The following is a 23,698-nucleotide window of genomic DNA, read 5'->3' on the forward strand; positions in this document are numbered from 1 at the left end:
CAACATTGATTTTTTTGTTTAAGGAGTAATACTAATACACTTAGGATAAAGTAATAATTATAGAAAACTAATAATAATAATAAACCTCCCAAGAATAAGAACATCGTCAAGAGTATTACAGAGAGAGAGAGAGAGAGATTAGGATCACACATATTAAAAGATATGTTTTAAAAGTTAAACGGAGTCCACGTCTATCTCCCCACCAAGCTCTCTCACGAAGACAGCGACAGTGATACGACTCCTTTATGGCCGGCATTGTAATGTGCAAGTGACTTGTCATCCCGTAAAACAAACCCGTCATTTACCGTTAACTTGAGTCGGTTTGCCAACGGACCCTGGGAGGTTCAAGCAGTAGCGTCCACACAAATTCATGTGAATCAACCGCAGCTAACTCAGCTCCCTCAGGCAACTTCTTCTGTTCCTCAAAAAAGCGTTGGCAGGAATCTTCATAAGCGGCCATCGCAGACTCAGAGGCCACCAAATTGCTTTATTCAATATCTGGCACTTGTGAGAGACTTTTAAGTCTCAAAAAAAAGAAAAGAAAATTGCTTTCATTGAGAGTTGAACTCAAGACCTCCCGCTTACTAAACGGGTGCTCTAACCAACTGAGCTATGAAAGCTACGCGACAGTTATTGCACAACATACTATAAATCTGGTACAGGCGTTGGACGATCATATTTGTTGCAACATGTCTTACTTTTTGATGTATGCAAGTAAATCCAGTGACAGTTCTTTTATAAAATCGAAATTCCTGTTACCAAATATGTTATATATAATAATCTCAGTAGAACTTATTTTTTAACAGTTCATTTGAATCTTACAATGTTAGCATTTTTTTGCTCCACAAATGCTTTTTATCAGCAAACTTCCATCCTTCTCTCTTTATAATCCATACATACTTACTACTTTTATCCGGAGCTCCATGATTGGGACTACCAAACTTCATCATCAAAATATTTAATTTTACGAGATAGCCCCCCTAGTCATACCAAACTTCTTATGGCCATCCTTCCTTCTCAAAGATTCAAAACCTATTATGTAAATCTTTACATCCCTCAGTCAATAACAAGAGAATTGTCACATTGTCAAAATTATTATCTTGTCTGCAAAATAGGTTTACTCAACTATGATATGTAAACTCTCGTTTCTTCTTCCGAACTACAAATAATGATAAATGTCGGATAGGAAATGGCTGTGACAAGAAAAATACCGAAGAATATGATGTATTCTCTCACTTGCATTTGAAAACAAAATATGGTGAGTTTCCTAGATGTATCTCCAAAACAATAATAGGTTCACTTTTACAAACACTAGTTGATGATGAGGTTTCTCGTTCAAGTTGTACACTCTATTGAAGCTCAGGTTCTGTTAACAAAAGAAGAAGAAGAGAGTCAGTTAGTATATTAGTTGAACGGAGAATATTGGAGAGAGCTAAATGATGCATGAGAGAAAGAAGTGACTTGATTTGTAATCATCCAAAAAAATACCAACTTTATATGTGAATTTGTCTTAATTTGCAAGTTATTAACCAACCTTGCGTTTGGGAATGCGACAATGACCCTTCTTGCTGGCCCTTTGATCTTACCAGTCGTTTCATCCGACTCAAACGTAGCCCACTTGACATTGCACCTGTCCATTGACGTAGCCTTAATCAAGTTAGATCTCTCTCTCTCTTTCTGAATATAGTGTTGTTATATATGTGAGTTAGCTAGCTTAATTACATCTGGTCTTTGCATCTGATGCTCCTGTGTTGCTGGACTCTGCACCATTAGTACTGGACTTATTCAATGTCCTAGCCAGATGTTTCAGACGGCTCAGCCTTATACTACCCATCATTTTAGCCAGCTCCTCCACTGGTATTCCCACACCTGCAAGTCACCAAACACACACACACACATGATATACACTTTCACAACTATCTAGTTCTGAATTTACATTAATTACCTTTAGATGGAGCTAGAGCCTCACTCTGATCAGACGACTCAACCAAGCTGGCTCCAGAATCAGGCGGTGAATTCATTGCTCCTTGGCTGCATCCACTGATTGGTTGGATCTGAGAGTCAAGACGGTTTATCTCAGCTCTCTGCCTTCGCAGCTGATAGTTTTTGCGGCGCCTAGCCAAATGCTTTTCCCTCTCATCTTGGCTCATAGATTGTCTTCTTTCTCTGTCTCTTAGACGCCGCCTTTCTCTTTCTTGCTCCTTCCTACTCTTCCTCGATTCCACAGCCTCTTCCTCCATTCTACTGCTCGCATATGACTCTGTATCTACTTAGAATCCAATTCGATATAAAAGGGTTACGATGACACCAAAAATCAGAATTCGATGAGACTATAACACTATACCATCCAAATTGACCGGTCCAAAAGAATGAGGACAGATGATTAAAAAGGATCCACATTTGCGTGTGGATCTATTGAACCAATAAACCCTAGACTCTCGACTACTTGATAAACACGTTTTAGAACCGAGGAGCCCTAATTTCGGGAATAAGCACATATAGAGAAAACAAATCCTTGGCGAACAAAAAAAAATCTTTTATCCATAACACGGCACTGGCAAAAACTGTGACGAGAGGGGGAATCAGAACTACGAAGACAACGGGCGTGATTGATTACACAATTGACAAGGGGCGAACGGAAACGATGCAGAGAAAGATTCAACAACTGACCTGAACAACATATGTCACCGAGTTGAAGCGTCGGCGATGGAATCGACGAACGTTTTCTTGAATTTTTTCCAACAAATGTGTTTTATTTATTTATTCGATTACCTTTTTAATCAACCGTTACCATATGTGATTTATGACATTTCCATATTGCATTATCGTATTTGCCTAATTCCTCACAACTTTATATCCCTACTATATTATTTAAACTGTAACATCTATATATACATTTTTGAAGTACATTTTTGGTTCTACCCTTTTAATTTTGTTTATTTAAAATTTTACTTCCTACAAAATTGCACTAAAAGCAATAAGTAAAATTTGCTAAATTGACAAAATCAATTTTTTTTATAGAAACTAATTAATTCTACTTAAATTCCATATTAATAGCAAATTTCTTTTCTATATATGTGTTCCAAAATAGAAAAATCAATCATTAAACTGTATACACTGAAAAATAAACAATCAGTTAAATTAATTAATTATATATCAAACAAAACAATAATAGTATTATTTTAAATAAATAAAACAGTTAATTATTCTGATTAATTATACATTATACAAAAAGTTATAATTCATAATTTTAGTGTTTTATCCTGATAAAATTATAATATTATAAGAATAATTATATCACTAAATATAAAAAATATTAAAAATTAAAAATATATAATTTTATTACTAAATAAGTTAAATCCTAGTGACTTTTTATAATAATAAATTACATGTGAAAGTTTTGTTAGGAGATTATGTCATTCAAATTTAATTTACGACTATTATGACATTTAAAATTAATAAAAATATAGTTTAGCAGTTTCCTTTTATTTTGTTAAATTAAGAATCAGGTTTTCAGTAAAACCAATCAAAGAATTATTTCCAAATTTTGACCAGTTTTTAAATCTACCACGAAAGAGAGAATATACCTTTCCCTTTCTGATATTTTCGTTCTTAAATCACTAAAAAACAATATTTACACGTATTAAACCTTTTACAAAATTAAAACCAAATATGTAGCATATTTCTCAAAATCATCTTGACCGAGAAAGCATACCAAACAACATAAACATACAAAAAAAACACATACATAAACAAATTTTGATGGCATATAATAAAAAAATAACAATACATATCTTATAAAATATATGAAAATAGCTGCTTCCCCACGCAACGCGTGGGTTGTGGTGTAGTTGGCACTTTCTTGTTTTTTTTTTTGTCTTTTTTGTTTTCTCTTTTGTATTATTTCGTTTTAGTTAGGCATATACGGGCTTCGCAGTCACTTGTATTTATACACTATATCTTTATACCATTTCGTTTAGATGTGTACAATTGTGGCGTTTATTTCTTATGAATCATGAGGATATTGTTTTTTGCTTTTGAGGATCCAATCTTATCATTGACTGATATTGTTTCCAATACATTTATTGTATTTTAGATTTTCTAATTAACTGCTTATGTAAACCTTCATACGTTGATGTTGCAATAATAAGTTATTTTTTAAAAATAATTATCTTTGTGTAAGTGATTATGTTTGTATGCCCATGTTTTGGTCTAATATCAATAAGATCGTTTCTGTTTTTATTTAGCTGGCTTTGAAACCAATTTTGAGTTAAGCAAATAATGGGTCGAATTATGGTGATAATAAGTAATATAAATTCTTAAGTATATATATATTGTATATATGTGACTATAAGTTTAGCTAACTAAAAAATTCTGTAATATTTAAATATAATCTTGAACATATATATATATATATATATATATATATGATTTATGGGAGGAATGTATGAAATTATTGGATAGAAGTTATTTTTGAGTTAAATGACATTTTATGCCTTTAAAGTGAGTTAAATATTAATAAATTTTTATATGTGTCTTGACTTTTTTAAAAAGGAATACCAAGTGTTTCCTTCCAAATTTGAAGTGACATAGTATTTTAGTTTTCTTATATGATTTTATGAACTTCAATGTAAAAGTTTTTCAAAGTAATAAGTACACTCACACTAATTGAATTAAAATTTTTTGAGAAATGTTTATTTTGATTAATCATCTGCTCTTTTAAATATATTAAATAAATATGTTGTTGTTCCTACAAATAGGACAACATATGTTATAATTTAACCATAGAGTTAAGCAATGGAAATAGAACTTGTGATTGCAAGACAAAATGCTTATATATATTATGTTACATCGTTTAAAAATGAATAGGAACATCTAATTATCAAATAAAATTAAATTTTTTGTAAAAACCAACATATGTGAATTTAAATTTAACTATGCAAATTTAAAAAATAAATATGAATAGATTAGAAATGCAAGAAATATAAAAGAAATATTTTATTTTTATATAAATAAAATAAAAATTGATACAATGTTAAATATATATAATACTTTCTAAATTAAAATATAGAATCAAACTCTTACAAGTTACAACACATATGAGATATAACAACATTTGATATTGGTGGGAGAGAATGAGAGAATGATTACTATAAGATGGTAATCCAAATCAGATAATGGAGATGAATCTTTAAAAAATAGAACAATGTAAAAAAAAAAATATATATATATATATATATATATATATATATAATACTTTCTAAATTAAAATATAGAATCAAACTCTTACAACACATATGAGATATAACAACATTTGATATTGGTGGGAGAGGAGGAGAGAATGATTACTAATAAGATAATAATCCAAATTAGATAGTGAAGATGAATCTTTTAAAATAAGAACAATGTAAAATATATATCATGTAGTCTCGAAAATTAAAATTTAGCATTAAAAATTTACAATGATATTTCATTTGTTTTTTCCAACCCATAAACAAAAATAAGAAATCAAAAATAAATAAAAAACGAAAAATGATTTGAGGTATTGTAGAAGAGAATGAGAGAATGTGAAAATGAGATAGTAAAAGAATGTCAATATGAGAGAATGATAGATTGAGAGAATGCTTATTTATATGATAAGAAATGATGGAAGTTACATTTAGAACTATGGAGTTACAATAGTAATTTATTGTGTTTGAATAAAATTGAGTGGTAGAATATGATTAATGCATAATTTATTTTATTTTCAGTTATAATTTTATTTTAATGTGTGAGTTAAATGTATTGTGTTTATTGGGTCTTAAATATTGTTTAAAGCAATTAGAAAAAAAAAAAAAAAAAAAATTAGAAAACATTAAATGAAAATCAACCAATAAGGAGAGACCAAAACCTTATTTTTATATATATGATATATTGCTTTAAACTTTGAAATGAGAAATATATTATAAACAATAATTTTACATGAGAAATATATTAATTTAGCCAACCAAAATATGAATATAAGTTTAGCCAACCAAAATAAATAAAAAATATTAAAATTTAACCAAAAATAATTTCTCTTGAAAGATAATAAGTTAGTAGGAGGAATGAATTAATGTACAATTATTGGATAGGAGTTACATTTGAGTTAAATGGAGTTACATGTCTTTAATTATAAATAAATATTTTAATTTTTTATAACCTAAAATAAAAGGAATACCAAGTGGCCGAATCAAAATTCACATGATTTGGTTGTTTGTTGATATAAACTCAACACTTACACATAATATTTCAAAATAAAAAAATATTACTTTTGAAGTGACAAACTAAATTAGTTTTCTAATAAAATTATATGAATTCTTCAATCTCAATAATTTTTAAAACCCCAAGGATAGCTTATTTTTTTGGTTTTTTGTTTTTGTTTTTCACTAGTTAATTTAATTTATAGTGCTAGATTTCATACTAATGGTTTCATCTTTAGAGAATTTAGTTAAAAGGTATTTTTGAAATTATATTTTTATTTTTATATTTAAGTTTTAGTTGAATATGATTTCTTTTTTTGGATCATTTTTTAATGTGAGATCAGGATGGTACATCCAGCTCAAGTAATCGTTCCACTTCTAGTGTTCATTTTTCAGGAGCAGCTTTTGATGAGGAGAAGGAGGGGGGGATCCGAGGAAATTGATAAGAAGAAGTCTAAAAAATCAAGCAAGGAAGCAACCTTAGGTAAGAGTAGGTAGAAAATGAGATGATAGGTATGGTAGGTAGGGATGGAAATGTTATGATTACCTTAAGGAACAATAGTCGGTTGAGATGAAGGAGATGTTATGATTACCTTAGAGAACAGTAGTCGGTTGAGATGAAGGAGATGTTATGATTACCTTAGGGAACAGTAGTCGGTTGAGATGAAGGAGATGTTATGATTACTTTAGGGAACAGTAGTCGGTTGAGATGAAGGAGATGCTATGATTACCTTAGGGAACAATAGATATCTAAGAGTCGGTTGAGATTGAGATGGTACTGTGTAGATAAGGAGATGTTATGATTACCTTAGGGAACAATTGAGATGGTACTGTAACAATTATAGCTATTAACTGTTGGAGATGTTTGGCTTATTAAAATTATCTTGTTGTATTGTTTTGCAGATGAGCATGTGGAGACACCACCACCATGCTGATCGCTACTCATGTTTAATGATTTTTGATGATCCTGTTTACTCCTATTTGATGATCGCCACAGTCATCAAGGAAATCCACCTTATCTACTCTTTATCTCTATTGTTAATTCAACTGTTTCCCTTTCAACTTTTCCATTTCAACTGTTTCTATTACTACTCTATCTATAACTCTGTTTCGTTTTCAATCTGTTTTCGATTCATTCTGTCTTGCTTCTTTAGACTCGTAATTGTCTCCACATTTAACCCTTGTTTTGATTAGTTCTTCACATAATATGAATAGATATGGTGATAAATATTTTAGGGGCAACATTGGGGAGCCATTGATTAGGATTAATTATCATATAAGACACAAAAACCAATTGTTTAATTATATTTTTTTTTTGTTTTCAAAAACCTCAAATCATAAAAAAAATATATATTATATTGATCTTTGCAGATTTATCAATTGGATCACAAAACAAAATAGTCTTTATAAATTGATAAATGGATAATTACATTGATCTTTAAATATTATATTGAAATTTATAAATGATTAAAAATGATACATGAATATGTGAGATAACCAGAGACATAATAGATAATTAGATATTGATCATTTCAACTTCATGATCTTATTGTGTGGTGAATATTGTAAGAAAGTATGAAAATAATGACTTATAAGATGTTATATAAAATAGAAAATGGAGATAAATCTTTTAAAAGATTAAAAAATATATATAAGATATACATATCATACAAACTCTAAAACTAAGCTCTTACAATGATATTTGATTTGATTTTTTATTACCCATACAACAACAATAACAGAAAAAAATACAAAAGAAAACAAAAAAAAAGATTTGAGAGTAGTGGAAGAAAATGAGAATATGAAAGAGTGATAGACTAAGAGAATAATATAATGAGTATTTATAGGAAGAGAAATGATGAAAAATTACATTTAGAAAAATGAGAATTACAATTCTAATTTATTGTTTTGTTTTAATACAATTGATTAATACAACTTAGTGGAGAAATAAAGTTAATGCATAATTTATATGATTTCAGTTTTATATTATGTGAGTTAAATGTGAAAATTAATTGTTTTTAAATTTGTGTTTTAATATAATTATTTGTTTTTTGTTAAAATTGCATTACCAAGTGGACCAATAAGGAGAGAGTTAAACTTTACTTTTATATATATGTGATTTTCATAAGCCAAAACTTAGCATATGAGGTAACAAAACTTTTAGATGTCAAACAAGAATTTACCTTCCAAATATGAAAAATTAGCTATAAGTAATTTTTTTTTCAAAACAAAACAATAATAAAATACTTTTAAAACCAATAAAATAAAACATATATGTTAAATTTATTTAAAATTACAAAAAAGCAAAAAAAAATATCAGCATGAATCCTATTCTTGTTATTACTTGAATAATTCAAACAAGCCAATCCGGGGAATATTATTCATACATATGAAATAAAATGCGGTTGTATACTATCAATGTGCTCCTATTTATACAATTTAGCTAGCTCAATGAGAAATTAAAAGATATTGAAAAAAGAGACAGTTTTATTTCAGTTACATTTCATTTAATTATTTGTTTTGTAGATTTCACACGCTTAAAATTTAGTAAAATTTAAGGTGGTATTGTTTAATTTGATATAGTTGGCACTGTTTATATGAGTGAACCGATTGATGTAAAGTCAATTAATTGTAATCAAGTTGCATAATAATTCTTATCTTTACTATTATTTGTAAAATCGTTTAACTAATAAATCTTTGTTTTGTAAGAAATTACAAGAGTAAGAGTATGATATTGGAGTTATGACCAAATATTCGATTTAATTAAAAGGTACAAAGGAAATTTCTCTACCCATCTAAACGGATGAAGACGCGGATCATTTTTGACCCGCTTATATTATTTTGGATCATTCTATTTAATCTTGACTGTTGATTCATTTTGATCGTGTTCGTCAATTTAAAAGACCTAAAAAAAATTGTTTCTCTCTCTATGCTCTTTGTCGCCGTCTCCAAGTTCTTTTGCAAAAAAATTGTTTGTCTTTTGCCGACGAAGCTGCACAGATGAAGCAGGATTCGGACCAAGCAGCATCGACCAACAACAATTATTATTTGTATTTGGATTGTTGGGTAAAAGCTTTGCAGATGGCCAAAGGAATCTATCTTTTGGTTTGGCTCAACTTAAAGATAGCTTACAGATCTGATCCTCATACTGAGTTTTAAGTGTATTCTTATTGCGTTAGTGTTTGTAAAAATTTTGTTCGTAAAATTCCTTTTTTTAACTTAAAAGAAGATATGAAAGTTTTGTTTATGATGTCTAAGAACCGTAAGAGGTAGGTCGAAAACTTTATCCCAAACGAAAAGTGGGTCTTCTACTAATGTTTTTGATTGAAGTTTGGAATCAATGGTGAGTTTTGGATCTGTTGATTATGAAATTCAGCTAGTGATGTGAATTTCTTTAAGTTCGTTAGACTTGGAAAGATTAATCGAATCCATAGTTATCATCATAATCACTTAAGATATTCCCCCACATTCTCACTATATTTGATGCTTTGTTCGTTGCATGCGTTTTAAGAACTCAGTTTCGGATATGTTGATTTGGAGGCGATAGCTATACAACAGTTTATATGCAAGTTCAGCTCAGAATTCTGCAATATGACAGGCTACCTTTTGGTGATAGATGTTTGAGCTTGCTGTGAAATTTGCACTGAACAATTGCTTATAAGATAGTTACAGTATGCTCAGCTGTTGTATATATCTAGCCTTTCTTGGCTAATGTTTGGATCTATCTTTCTTTCTATTATTTAGTTTCACACAACGATTCACTTTTCTGCTGTGCCAGCTATATTTCAATCCTGCTACTGTTAAGATGCTCAGCAATCTAAAGGTTCTAGTAATTGCTGTACTACTGAAGATGATAATGAAGCGACGGTTTTCCATCATACAGGTCAGGTTCAATTATTCTTGGTTACTGTATGTATAATTTTTTTAGTATTACACATATTCTATTTGACCTTCCTTACCTCCAACTCAATGGGATTTAATTTCTTATTTTTTGTTGTAGTGGGAAGCACTTGCGCTCTTGCTGATAGGGATTAGTGTAAATCAGCTGCGTTCTCTTCCTGAAGGTGCTACTGCTGTGGCTGTTCCAATTGCTACGGGTGCATACATCTGTACCTTTATCTTTGTAAGTTACATTTCTTGGCTCTTATATATCCTTCCCTTGGAATTTAGTATGGAAGTGATTTCATGCACATAGTCTGTTGTAAGTAATGCAATTGCGAACCTGTTGCTGCATCAAAGAAAAGTTGTAATTCGTGCTTACGCTTATTCAGCACATCATCATGCAGGTTACTATACATCTTTGGCATCCGTCTACAACGAGTATGCTCTAAAGAGCCAGTACGACACAAACATTTATCTTCAGGTTTGCTAATCTTGATACACAGTTTTTTTCTCCATATAGCATCAGAGAAATGAACTCTCTTTTCAGTTCTCTGGTTGAGTTGGTTGTGTTAACTAACGCTGTGGTCAGTTACTGTCTAGATCAGAACTTTTGGCTTGTGTTGTTGAACTTTCTCTGTTCTCTGTTCTTAGGTAGTGAGGTCTTTGTATGAACTTGATGTGAAGACACTATTCTCAACTGGTATCACAAAGGAACCAACCCGTTGCTTTTCTAACGGCAAGTTCAGATGACTTAAGTCGAGAATATTTTATACTTCATTATTGTTTACTTATTAACTCTTTTTAAATGGTATATTTTTGTGAATATTTTTGTAACATTTCTTCAAATCTAAATTATATATCTGTTTCACAACATTGATAAATCGGATATTGAATGGTGTAGAAGATATTCGGTTTTTTTAACTTCATAGTTAGGTAAACTCTTCGTTGTTATTCGAAAAGATCTCATATACTATTCAAGATTTGTTAATAAACATGACCCATTTTCATTTCAAAATAATTAGTTTTGGATTTTATGTAATTCAGTTGAACTTGATATAACTTAACAAAGAGTTGTATTAAAACCGTTTAAGATTTTTTTTTTAATCAATTACTAGAACTCCAAAATAATAATTTTAACATTTTTGAGAAAAATGATGAATATTTTAACTTGAATACAAAGAGTTTTCGTTACATAAATTCATTGTTACATTTTTTTGTCTATCACATAAATTATAAATATTAAATTTGGAAATGAAATATAATTATTCCACTTATGAATTATGCCATTCAATTTTCAAAAAAAAGAATTTAAATATGTAATTGGGAAATTATTTACCCAATGAATTAACACTGCATATTATAATATTACAACTTTAACATATTTAGTTATTAACCAGCTGTCTTAATACGAAAAAGGGAATGATAACGATGATCAACACAAAATAATCACTATATTGCATACTAACACCAACAGAACTAATTAAATAAAATTATTTTTAAGCAACAATAAGCTAATTCGCTCTTTTAGATCATTGTACCAATATAATCCACGGGCCACATCCATCATCACAATTTAATATCAATCTAATAACACAAGTCACATGGATCACAAACTAACAAAACAAGTATATTATAATTAGATAATATATTAAAAAAATAGAAAAATTAAAAGGACAATTAGCATGCATTACATTCTTAATTAATGCAATGTCGATTTTTTAAATTAAAAATAGTATTCAATTGTAGGTTGTATGTGAGTTTTAAAAAATATAACACAAAAATCTAATTAGATATATTTATCTAATATAAAGTCTTAAAATATTTAAATAATTTGTAGTGTATATCAGTACTTATCAAATTAAATTATTTTCAAAGAATATGTGTATTAATGTTTAAAATTATGTATTATTTTCTAGCTCCAAATATATTTTATAAATTAACAAGAGCGATTTATTCATATGTAAGCGTAAATGGTATGAAGCAGACATACTATTTACTCACGCGAACGCATGACATATTTGACATGTTTAACAGTTTTACCTTAAGCCACTTTAAAATGTACATTATGGGGAAAATTAGAATGTATGTAAAAATCTTATCCCACATGTCAATATTTTAAAATGTTTAAATCGTTTAATTTGCATAAAAACGACAAAATTTCAGCCTATGCAAATATATTAGCGAATACGAAACGTGACGGAAAGCGACAGGACGAGAGGTGAAAATATGGGATAAGAAGGGTTTCCTGTTCCAAAATCTAACTAAAATCAAAGTGGAATATGATATTCTGATTTAACACCTCTAAGCAAACTATGAAAAATATTTTGATTAGTTTGAAAATACATAAGTAAATCACTTAATATTTTTAACAAACACGGGGTGTGTTTGGTTTCTATGGATATCATAAAAACACTAAATAATTTCAACCGAAATCGAATCAAAAGATCCAAAAAAACACTAAATAATTTCAACTGAAATCGAAATAAAAGACGGATTGAAAATCTTTAATCATAAGATTAATATTTTTCTTATAAATATACTCTTAATATAATCAGAAACATATTAATGTTTACGCATATGATTTCATATCATAACAGAACATGTAAATTAAACTATGATTAAAATTCCAGTCTATTTATGGTATTGCGATGAGAAATAGTGGAGAAATGACAGAAATGGGTTATTCATATAATAGAAAACATTGTACTCAAACGATTTTCAAAATTTTTTTGAGTAATATTATACAATTAAAAATTTAAGACCCTAAAAGGGTTTATTATTTAACTTAATATATGTTTTACCACTGTTTTTGAAGTAATTTAATTTACTAATTAAGTACATATACTTTAAGAAACAATAATTAAATTTTGAGAAAAATTCCAGTCTATTTATGATATTAAGACAATAAATAATATATATAAACTGAAACGGGTAAGTCGAATAATGAAAAACAATAAATTGAACATTTTTAAAAAAGAGACATAAATTTTAGATAAAAATAAGAAATAAAAAAATATAGGTAGATAAATTCAAATGTGACGCTTTCACTAATTTGGATAAGGATTAACTATGCAACATGTAATTAACTGTTTTGGAACGAGCACTTAGAAAATTTTGGTATTTTTGAAGACAATTATATAGTTTTTGAAATTATATTTTTGATCATTTCAACTAACTAAAAAAATATAATCAATGGAGAACTCTGGTATCCCGTCTAAATTTCTTACTCAATCTCTTTTAATAGATATTGTCTAACGAGTAATTATTTAAAAGAAAAAAACATTATAATGATACAGGATGCAACGAGAGACGAGATGAGACGAGAGAAGATGAAACAAGATAAAACAGGTCACCAGGGGATAGGTTAGGACGAGACGTATTTCCCGTTCCAAACTAAACACGTCTAAGTTTGAATTTTATTAATTTACATGAAAATAGCGCACATGTGCTATGACGCCCGAGTTAATATAATTCTTAGTCATTTGACGAATTTAAAATTTATATTAAAATGTTTTGTCCCGTGCTGTAGCACGGGTTACTACCTAATTTTGTTTTATTTTGGAGGCATGAATCCTCTGAAAGCTAAAGAAATAAGAGCTAAATAGTGTAGTTCTAAACTTTCAGGTAAAGAATATAATAATAGCTGAAGCCTCCACATATTGACCATGGTGCGTCGTTTACATATGCAACACATTTTGGACATCTATGTAGAAAGTGAGAAGGGGAAAATATGATTAGGCATGGAAGCAATGCACATGAGACCAAAATAAAGAGGCAGATCAAAATATAGTTGTTGTTGATGCATCGAAGTGTTAGAGATATAAGTCCTGGCCACGACAACCACTTTATTCAGTCAAGGCTCGAGCCAGCCACATCAAGGAATTCCACGAATTAGAAGGTTAGGAGGAGAAGGAAGATCGCATATTCCATCAACAATGCAAAGTCCATCTCTATCCATTGTTGACTAACTCTTTTGTTCACGACCGTTGAAAAAAAAGGGACTGAGTCATGGATCTTGAACAAGAATCAGAACACTACGAGATGGAAAGACAAACTGACAGCAAAAAGGGTTTCATCGATAGAAAGGTTACATAGAGCAGTATCAATTAGATCGACTTTCTCACTTCTACCCATTGGTACTTCCTCTCCAAAAGCTACACAACAACTAACCAAATCCAATCAAACCACAGGCAAAGAAGCTACAACATCTGATTCCTTTGGGTGCACCAATCCCCTCAAGGTAGCTTTTGCACCATAATGTCATAGGAAACATTCCAGAAGCTACACCACAAGGACAAGGTATCTCAAAGAGATTCGAATGCAGTTGCTCCTTGTTTCATCTGGGACTGTTAACACTGGTATATACACATCTATCTACAAACCAATACTTAACACAACAAATATCATACCTATCAAGTCACTAATCTGATTGCAGAACCAAAAAAATCCTTTATTGCAACATCACTCAGAATCACAAGAACATATATATATATATATATATATATATATATATATATTCATCAGAATTTCATTGTCACAACAAATCTTATTTGATCATCATCATAAGTCATAACAAACAAACAGAGGAGGCACATATTATATCCTCAAACAGCAGAGAAAATAAGAGTTTTCAAATGAAGCCCAGATCCAGAATAACACAAACAAAATAACACTAAAGTCGTCACTTAGAGAAACCACCACGCTTCTGGTAACTAGCAACCTCACCGTCGTTAGGGAAGAAACCCATGAGTCTACCAGCTGAGTTCTGGTACGCATACATGAAACCACCCATGAGTCCGATCAGTCCTCCAGTAACCATTGACGGTCCTTTAATCCCAGGCTTAATCCCTACAGAAAACACACCAAATCAGCACATTCTCAAAACACATATTTCAACAGTGAGAGGTATAGAGAGAGAGAGAGAGGTGTGTGGACCAGAGAGATAGCCGACGGTGACGGAGATGCCGGTGATGGTAGAGAAACGGAGGTAATCGAGGGTGCTGAAATTGCCAACGACTTTAGTAAACGCGGGGTTCCGATCAACGACTGGGTATTGTGGCTTCTCCAAGGCAGTGATGTCTGTGTTCATCTTCGATCTATATCTCAAATCTACGAATCTCTCTCTGATTCTATCTTCTTCCTTCTTCCGATCAAAATCCTATTTCTACTAGGTTATATTCATTCATTTCAACAGGAAGCTGAGAGAGCTTCTACTTCATCCAGAGACACTCTCTCTCTCTTTGACAGACCCTTTGTTGGGCTTTATCGTAATAGACCCAATGGGCCTAAATTAAGAACATTAGCATCTCTGAATGTCGTTGCAGTTCTTCAAATCAGTGCTTGTTTCAAGAATCATATCACTTTTTCAACTATAACCATATTTTAGTCCATTTAATCTCAATACTAATCGTTTCGATCGTAACTCAACGATCAGATCGATCAACATTACAAATATTATCGCTGAAGCTATTATCATTACATATTTGAGATCTCTAGCGATATATATATATATATATATAGATAGAGTCATAGAGAAAAGGAGATATCTTGTTTCTTATTCGAGCAATGTGCATGGTTTTAAGTTATATTACTACTTATGTTCTATACATGGTAAAAATTTCGATAAATATTGCGCGTTGATTGCAATATTTTTGTGTGGTTTTATATATCTCCAATTGTATAGATAGATCATTTCTTCATTGAAATTCATGTTAATGAACTAATTAAAGAATATTTCGATTTTTGAAGAAGAACAGATTAAATCAAGTGTCTTAATTAACTTGTATTTGAATAACAATATGGACTTTGAAATCTCTAAAATCTGATATATTTACAAATATCATATCACTACAAGAAAACATGTCTTTTGCGATGGACAAATATATCGCGAATCCCTCGCAAATCGACAAAAGCGAGAAATTTGCGAGGAAAGTCCGTTCCTCGCAAATCGCGTCTCGCAAATCGGTCAACGTTGCAATTCCCTCGCAACTTTTGCGAGGAAATGTTGTCCCTCGCAAATCCCACGCATTTTGCGAGGAACTATTATTCTAGCAAAATCCTAGCAATTCTGGATCTAGTAAATCCCTCGCAAATTTGTGATGCTTTTGCAATTAAAATTTCCGTTGCAAATTTTAATAACGGTGCAAATTGTAAAAAAAATTAGAATTTTCATTTTGGTAAGCTTCATTAAATTAAACCTGTAATTAAAATTAAACCTGGAATTATAATTAAACCTTATACTTAAGTAAATTAATGCTGTAATTAGAAAAACTAAGTTTACAATAACAAAACATAATAACCGATTTTGTTCTACACAAAAAATAGATATGAGAGGATAAAGAGTACTAAGTTTACAAAACAAGTTCATCAGTGTTTACTGTCCGGTGGTTCCATCTCCAGTGGTTTCATCTCCGGTGGCAGGTCTGGCCGGTGAATCTTCTCGGCAAAATCTAGCAGCAAACTCTGGATCTTTAGATGCAAGATAATCAAAGTATGCATCATAACTATGCATCTTCTCTGAATTTTCTTGCATCTTTTGTGCATTGGCCTGTAGTTGAGTTGCCTGAGTTTCAAGAACAGCTTCGGCAGCAGCAAGCTTCGCAGCTAGAACAAGTGGATCTTCAGAAGGAGGAGGCGGTTGAACAATATGAGCTGAAGATGCTTCTGCTTGCATGTTACCAACACCATATATCCGGTTCTTTTTCTTCGGAGCAACCTGCCAACAAAACATATAGACACCATAAGTGTTTACACAAACACAAACATTAACATAAACAATGAAGCATGTTTTACCTCGGCATAAATTTGGTTCTTCACAATTAGTGATAACCTATAGAAGCACTACTCTCCATGTTATCCACTGATATTAGGGAAGACTCAGCTTCAGCTATCTTTGACGACACTTCATTGAACACCTTCTCAGACAGTCCATCAACAAACGACCCATCAGGTTTCCTATGAGTATCTTCTAGTACTCGCAGGAAATCAGGTAGTGGCTCACCAGTACTCTCAGACTAAAAACAGAGAAATCAAACAACTATATTACTATATTGTATATATGATATGATTAATGAACTTGTGTTAAACATAGATACTTACAAGCTTTCGTGCTCGGGCTTTAAAAGAGGTCTGACCAGAACGGTGCTTATGTATTCCGGTGCCATCAGGATCACTATAGCGAGCATTAAGGCTATTGATACTCTTTGCTTCTGATTTTGGTTCACACCAAAAGTTGACCAAGCCATCCCATACAGTAGGATCAAGCCACCGCGGCATTGCGTCATTACCTTTCTTCCTCCACTTACCCTTCCACCGAGACACTTGATCACTCATCCGGGTCTTCAACTTCTTTTCAAACTCAGCTCTAACTCTTCCATTGATGGACGCATCCCAATTGTATGTTTGCTTGTAAAGACATAAAATGAATCAGAAACAGAATCAGAACCAAATTCGAATGATAAACACACAAAATCTGTAATTTAAACACAACAACAATTTGTAACTTACCGCAAAAGTTTCAAACCACCGGTTTACAACCGGACCTGGTGTTTGGGTCCAATTGGCATGAGCTGACTTGAAATCTCTTTCAAAAATGGCCCGGACAGTAGCAGCAACCGAAGAATCCTGGTCAAACCTACAAAACATAAGATAAAAGGAATTAGGATCATTGAAAATACAAAACATAAAGATAAACTATATGTTAGATACATAACATTCTCACCAAATAGTACCCGGAGGTCGCTTAGGATCCAGTTTTGGTAAGCCAGCATGCCCGGGACTTGCAAGTAACTCTTCCAAAGTGAAAAACACTTAAGAGGCACTTGCACCGTTCACACACGACGTTGATTGCTGAGGAGGATCATTTTGCTGAGGAGGAAGATCATTTTGCACCGGTGAGATACCTTGAGAAGAGGCGTTAGAATGTAGCCTTTGAGCAGAGCCAGTAGAGCGTACCCCTCGAGAAGGGACGGGAGGAGATAATCCTTGTGAAGATATGAACCTTGTGTAATGGTTTTGGTTGACAGATCCGTTTTGGTCTCGAGAAGACATCTGAGAAGAGAAGGAGAACATGTAAAAATCATTANTAACTCTTCCAAAGTGAAAAACACTTAAGAGGCACTTGCACCGTTCACACACGACGTTGATTGCTGAGGAGGATCATTTTGCTGAGGAGGAAGATCATTTTGCACCGGTGAGATACCTTGAGAAGAGGCGTTAGAATGTAGCCTTTGAGCAGAGCCAGTAGAGCGTACCCCTCGAGAAGGGACGGGAGGAGATAATCCTTGTGAAGATATGAACCTTGTGTAATGGTTTTGGTTGACAGATCCGTTTTGGTCTCGAGAAGACATCTGAGAAGAGAAGGAGAACATGTAAAATTAATCATTACCCTAAATTAAAAACAAAAATTAAAACCCCTAAAATCGAATCGAAACCCTAATCCCAATCGAATCGAATTAAAACCCCTAATCCCAATCGAATCGAATTAAAACCCCTAATCCCAATCGAAACCCTAATCCCAACCGAATCGAATTAAAACCCCTAAAATCGAATCGAAACCCTAATCGAAAAACCCTAAATCGAAACCCAAAAATTGAAATAAAAACCCTAAATCGACAAACCCTAAATCGAAACCCATCTAAAAAACAACAGAAGAAGAGAGAGGAGGAGGAGATTAGTCGGAGAAGGGATGAGAGGAGGAGTAGACTAACCTGAGAAGGGATGGGAGGAGGAGTAGACACCGGAGAAGAGATGAGAGGAGGAGTAGACAACCAGAGAAAGGATGAGAGGAGGAGTAGACAACCGGAGAAAGGATGAGATGAGGAGTAGACAACCGGAGAAGACAACCGGAGAAGAATGAAATCGGAAGAAGAAGAGAAGTTTTTAGGGTTTGTCAGCTGCGGGTGTTGGTTTGAGCTTCGCTCAAACTAGGTTTTTTACTTATATAGGAAATTAATGGCGTCGCAATTCCAACGCAAAATTTGCGAGGGATTTACTAGAGTCCCTCGCAAAAGCATCGCAAACAATAATTAATATAAATTTTCTTATTTAGAGTTNACGAGTTTTTTGCGACCAAATTGCGAGGGAACGTAGCAAATCCCTCGCAAAATCTTTAGGGTTTAGGATTTGCAATTGTCATTAGTGCCCTATCTTATATTATAAATATTGAATTATATCAATTTAATAATTATTAGTAATGTAATTAGTCTTAAAGGTTAAGGTTCAAGGGTTTAGGGTTGTTATTTGCGAGGGAATTGCTATGTATTGAGTTTTTTGCAATGGATTTGCGACGAATGTGCTATGGTTCTAGCAAATCAGTCGCAAATTTGTCGCAAACCTTGAATATCTAATTTGCAAAAACCATCAAAATAATTGTAACAAATTAGTCAAATTAACTTTCAAGTATATTATAAGGTCCAATGGTGTCATCATACTCTTTTCTATCATCAAACTTTCCAAAATTGTCCAATTTTGCATCTTACTCTAAACATGATGATGTTCTACACTATATCACATATATGTTCAATACATTGAGACAAATTTTTGCCAAATTGTCCAATTCTCTAACAATTTTGTGTTGCACTGCTATCTTTGATTAATAGTTTTGGATTCATCTTTTTTAATCATTAATAGTAATGTAATAAGTCTTTAGGGTTTAGGGTTTAGGGTTAAGGGTTTAAAGTTTTTTTTGCGAGGGAATTGCTATGTTTTGAGTCCTTTGCAATGGATTTGCGACGAATTTGCTATGGCTCTAGCAAATCAGTCGCAAATTTGTCGCAAACCTTGAATATCTAATTTGTAAAAACCATCAAAATAATGTTAAAAGTTAGTAAATTCACCTTATGAACACATTCAAATGTATTTCAGAATAATTCTATTAAGTTTTGTAATATTTATAAAAACTTATTATCCTAATTTTGCAATGGATTTGCTATGGCTTTCGCAAATCACTCGCAATTCAATAGCAAATTTGCTATGGAGTTTGTTCTCGCAAAATCGTCGCAATATTGCGATGGATTTGCGAGGAAAGGGACCTTCCCAGCGAATTTGTCGTAAATGCGTCGCAAATGAGCAGCGGATTTACGACGACCGAGTTCCTCGCAAATTTGCGAGGGATGTGCTACGGTTTTTTATTTCCTAGTAAATCCCTCGCAAATCTATCGCAAATTTGCGAGAGCTGTACTCCGTCGCAATGTGTCCTCGCTAAAGGTTTATTTTCTTGTAGTGTATCTAATAACACTAAAATTTAAGTATATAAGTTAAGATAACTTTGAACTAATAGTAATAATTTGTACTTGAATTTATATCCTCTTTAACATCAATGCATGATTGAATATTGTCGACACTTTAGTTTCTATCTCTCTTTATCTCAATTATTACTGACATATATAAGAGTACTGAATCGAATACGATGCAAGTAGCTAGGTTTTGATTGATTTGTCATGACTCGTTATAATGAGAAATAATTTCTTCCTTTATGAAAAAAATCGTCAATATATAAAAGCAAAGCTGCAAAATCAGGGTTTCAACATGCGCAAGCGGAGCCCAACTGAAGTCGAATTTCAAGTCTGTCTCCTTAACCAGTCAGGACATATTTACCTTACCTTTTTTTTTTTTGGTGAAGTTAAGTTACAAATAATTAAAATTATTTATAACCACATGCCTTTATAGCTAGAGACTATACATATCACCACCAGTTTGACAGAGTCAAATGCTGACTTAGGTCTTTTTTCTTTGTTCATCTTAGTAATTTTAGTACGAACAAACTTAGGTCTTTTTTCTTCGTTCATCTTAGTAATTTTAGCACATATACATGTGTGTGTGCTTCCATATGCAAGACACCTTTATCTATCTTACTTACTATTGGGGTTTGGTTGTGGAGAAGTTACTGTGTATATATAACATATTAAGGAAATAGGAAGGCTGATCAAGCTCTACATGGGGTAAGAAGAGACTTGAGGAATTAATGATATGGTAACCATCAACAAAAAAAAAACTCAATGAGTAGATCGTTATCATTAACTTCGAACTAATCAAAATATAAAACATAAACATAATCATTAACTTCGAAATAATCAATATATATATATATATATATATATATCTGATTTCCATTTTAACCATACATATCACCACCACCTACATGACTCTTTAAAGGATCATACCGACCAAAAAAAAGGTTATACATACATATTTATAAACTAAAAGGAAAGGAAAAAGATGGATCGGATCGGAACAAGTTTTAGAGATGGAGAGACGTGTCAACATCGTCGAATCGATCAAACCCACCAATCTTCTTATCGTCTTTAGTTGGCCACTGATGACAAAAGCTTGGCTTTTCAATGGATTCAGAGGTGGAGTGTGGACATAAGGAGAGGGAGAGAAGCTGCTGTGACGAGGATGTTTGAGAGTTTAGAGGTAGAAACTGGAAGAAATCAAAGCTCGTGGGTTCGCTGTAATATTGCAAGATGTTGTCTTGGTTGTTAGGTTTAGGGTTAAGGAGCTCTCGCTCAGCTCTTAACTCCCGTGCTCTCTGAAGTTGTCGGAATCTTTCTTGAAGCAAGACGATGGAAGACTGGATCACCATTTGTTCTTTTCGGTCTCTTGCCATTGAACTCATGACGTACAAGTATAATATTAGTGGTAATGATATGAGTCGTTGAGAGTGTTTACTATAGGGTTTGGGTCCATGTTTACGTGTGTTGTGCCTATTTATATACGGAGGAAAAAGGTCTATTTTTCTGATTATTTAATCTGCATGAGAATATTGCATAATAAAATAAACGTAAATAGGGTTGTTGAGTAGTTCGATGAAATTCCGAAAGGAAGAGAATCAGGAGTAAAGTGGGAAGAGAACAAGAGGAAGAAGGCAAAAGGGACAATCTAAGGATTGTAAAAAGAGAATGTATAATGTGTGAGTGGAGATTTGCATTTTTATTTTTCTTTTCTTTCTAAGTAACAAAAGAAAAAAAGTTGGCCAAAGTAGAAAATGGTTGGGAGGAAAATGACAAGAAGAATGTTTGAAGGGATGCACATGGATTGGTTTGTTTGGATGATTATATTGTGAAGATATATAAACCCCTTTTTTCATGCACCCCACTTACCTCCCTCTACGGGCTCTTTTTATTTCAAACGGAAACTTTATTATTTTCCCACGAAATATATATTTAGAGTATTATGTAGGGGATTGTCTTGTTAATGTCTGATATGATTTGATTGTATGCATAACAATGTTTTCAATGAATAAATTTTCGATTTTAAACACAAAAACCTTGCGTACGTATATTATGATCTAAGGACATTTCAAATCATAATGTACGTAGAAGACTAATCTATGTTTACATATTCTTACTTTTTCTTTGTCAAAATTTTGAATATATTCGTATTTTCTATGTTCAAAATGATCGATGTTTAAATATTCCTTGTAAAAAAAAACGTGAATAAGAAAAAGGGAATGACAAAAGGGTTTAGGAGAGATTTTGGTGGCTTGGGAGATGGTGAAATGGAGCCACTTCTTTGTCTCCACATCAAATCTTCTCTCGGTGGGATTTAAAGTTAATATTATTGGCATTCAATTTAAAATGAAACACACTTTAAAGAAGAGTGTCAAAAGTTGTTAATGGTTTCTATAAATTATCTGATCCACTTTATAAGTTTTAACTTCTTATGATTTGGCAAGGAGGAAAAAGTATATGTAAAAGTGGGCCTATGTATTGATAAAATGACAAAAGGAGTTCAAGAGTAGGGAATAATTATATCATCAGCATATATATGAGATGTGTTTTATGTTTTGTTTGACTGATAAAATAATTGTGAAAAAGACCACTCGTTTTCACACAAGACATTCTCTCTCGATCTCCTCATTTTCTCTCCAATCGAAATGCTACTCTAAAGCTCCCTTCCCATAATGAAATCATCCATGCATGTAACATTGCCATAAATGTATTTACTTATCTAAGGAAAAAATAATTTACCAAAGTAAAATATAGATTTGTCTAATATATATGATCAATATATGTATCATGCGCAAAGCCGAGGCAAACTTATATTTGATCGATTGTGATAATCTATGTTTGATATGAAGTCTCAACATATATACATATACATATGATCATAACTTTCCATTAGCATAATTCTAACACCCATATAATGTAAAATTTTATAAGCCACCTCTAACACACGTGTACGTTTCGAATCTCACTTCATAGTTGGATTTCAACCCACATTAAGTAGTTGGTCCACAAGGTACAAAACTTAATTATCTCGCATAATATCATATCAATAATACACTGCCTTATAATGTATCACTGATCTTGATTTTGATATTAGATCAAATTGGTCAATATGTATTCTTGTTACGATCTCTAGACTCTAGCTAACGAAAAAAGAAAGAAAGAAAGCGAGACAGTATACCTACAAAACGGAGCGGGTTGAAAAAAAAGAGGAAGAGGACAATGGGGATACAAAGTTTGAAAGGCACATCAAAAGTGGTGGGAGCAAAAGTTTGTCGTCAAGTAATTGGAATATAATGGCATGCATACACCAAAGCTGAAGATGCTACGACGTTTAGGATTTGGATTTACATTGTGCCTTCTTCC

At 32.1% G+C, this 23,698-nt stretch overlaps 4 protein-coding genes and 1 non-coding gene across 10 annotated transcripts; 1 reads left to right on the plus strand and 4 right to left on the minus strand.

Moving 5' to 3' along the window:
• TRNAT-AGU lies at nt 547-620 on the minus strand. The gene has a single exon. It is a non-coding gene; the product is annotated as a tRNA-Thr (tRNA).
• On the minus strand, nt 756-2,869 carry LOC104718724 (zinc finger CCCH domain-containing protein 18). Of its 6 annotated transcripts, none has more exons than XR_756436.1 (6): nt 2,671-2,869; nt 1,946-2,266; nt 1,723-1,869; nt 1,535-1,630; nt 1,212-1,366; nt 756-1,032 (listed from the first exon to the last, which is right to left on the minus strand). XR_756436.1 is itself a non-coding variant. In XM_010436518.2 (5 exons), the coding sequence occupies exons 2-5, from the start codon at nt 2,238-2,240 to the stop codon at nt 1,350-1,352; spliced, it is 531 nt and encodes a 176-aa protein (XP_010434820.1). In that variant the 5' UTR covers nt 2,241-2,266; nt 2,671-2,869; the 3' UTR covers nt 1,076-1,349. The 6 variants fall into 6 exon arrangements, 2 of the variants coding, with proteins under 2 accessions (XP_010434820.1, XP_010434818.1); XR_756437.1 differs by having other exon boundaries at nt 756-1,045; XR_756435.1 differs by having other exon boundaries at nt 1,127-1,366.
• On the plus strand, nt 10,008-10,576 carry LOC109126970 (CMP-sialic acid transporter 2-like). The gene is made up of 3 exons (XM_019230981.1): nt 10,008-10,104; nt 10,222-10,344; nt 10,508-10,576. Exons 1-3 carry the CDS (start codon nt 10,027-10,029, stop codon nt 10,550-10,552), a joined length of 246 nt encoding a protein of 81 aa, XP_019086526.1. The 5' UTR covers nt 10,008-10,026; the 3' UTR covers nt 10,553-10,576.
• On the minus strand, nt 14,602-15,281 carry LOC104718725 (NADH-ubiquinone oxidoreductase 20.9 kDa subunit-like). Its single transcript, XM_010436519.2, has 2 exons — nt 15,039-15,281; nt 14,602-14,951 (listed from the first exon to the last, which is right to left on the minus strand). The coding sequence occupies exons 1-2, from the start codon at nt 15,190-15,192 to the stop codon at nt 14,785-14,787; spliced, it is 321 nt and encodes a 106-aa protein (XP_010434821.1). The 5' UTR covers nt 15,193-15,281; the 3' UTR covers nt 14,602-14,784.
• Nucleotides 21,140-22,116, minus strand: LOC104718726. Its single transcript, XM_010436520.2, has one exon. It carries the CDS (start codon nt 21,718-21,720, stop codon nt 21,343-21,345), a length of 378 nt encoding a protein of 125 aa, XP_010434822.1. The 5' UTR covers nt 21,721-22,116; the 3' UTR covers nt 21,140-21,342.

The sequence above is a fragment of the Camelina sativa genome, chromosome 10 (genome assembly GCF_000633955.1).
Source record: "Camelina sativa cultivar DH55 chromosome 10, Cs, whole genome shotgun sequence".
In the NCBI taxonomy this organism is placed as follows: domain Eukaryota; kingdom Viridiplantae; phylum Streptophyta; class Magnoliopsida; order Brassicales; family Brassicaceae; genus Camelina; species Camelina sativa.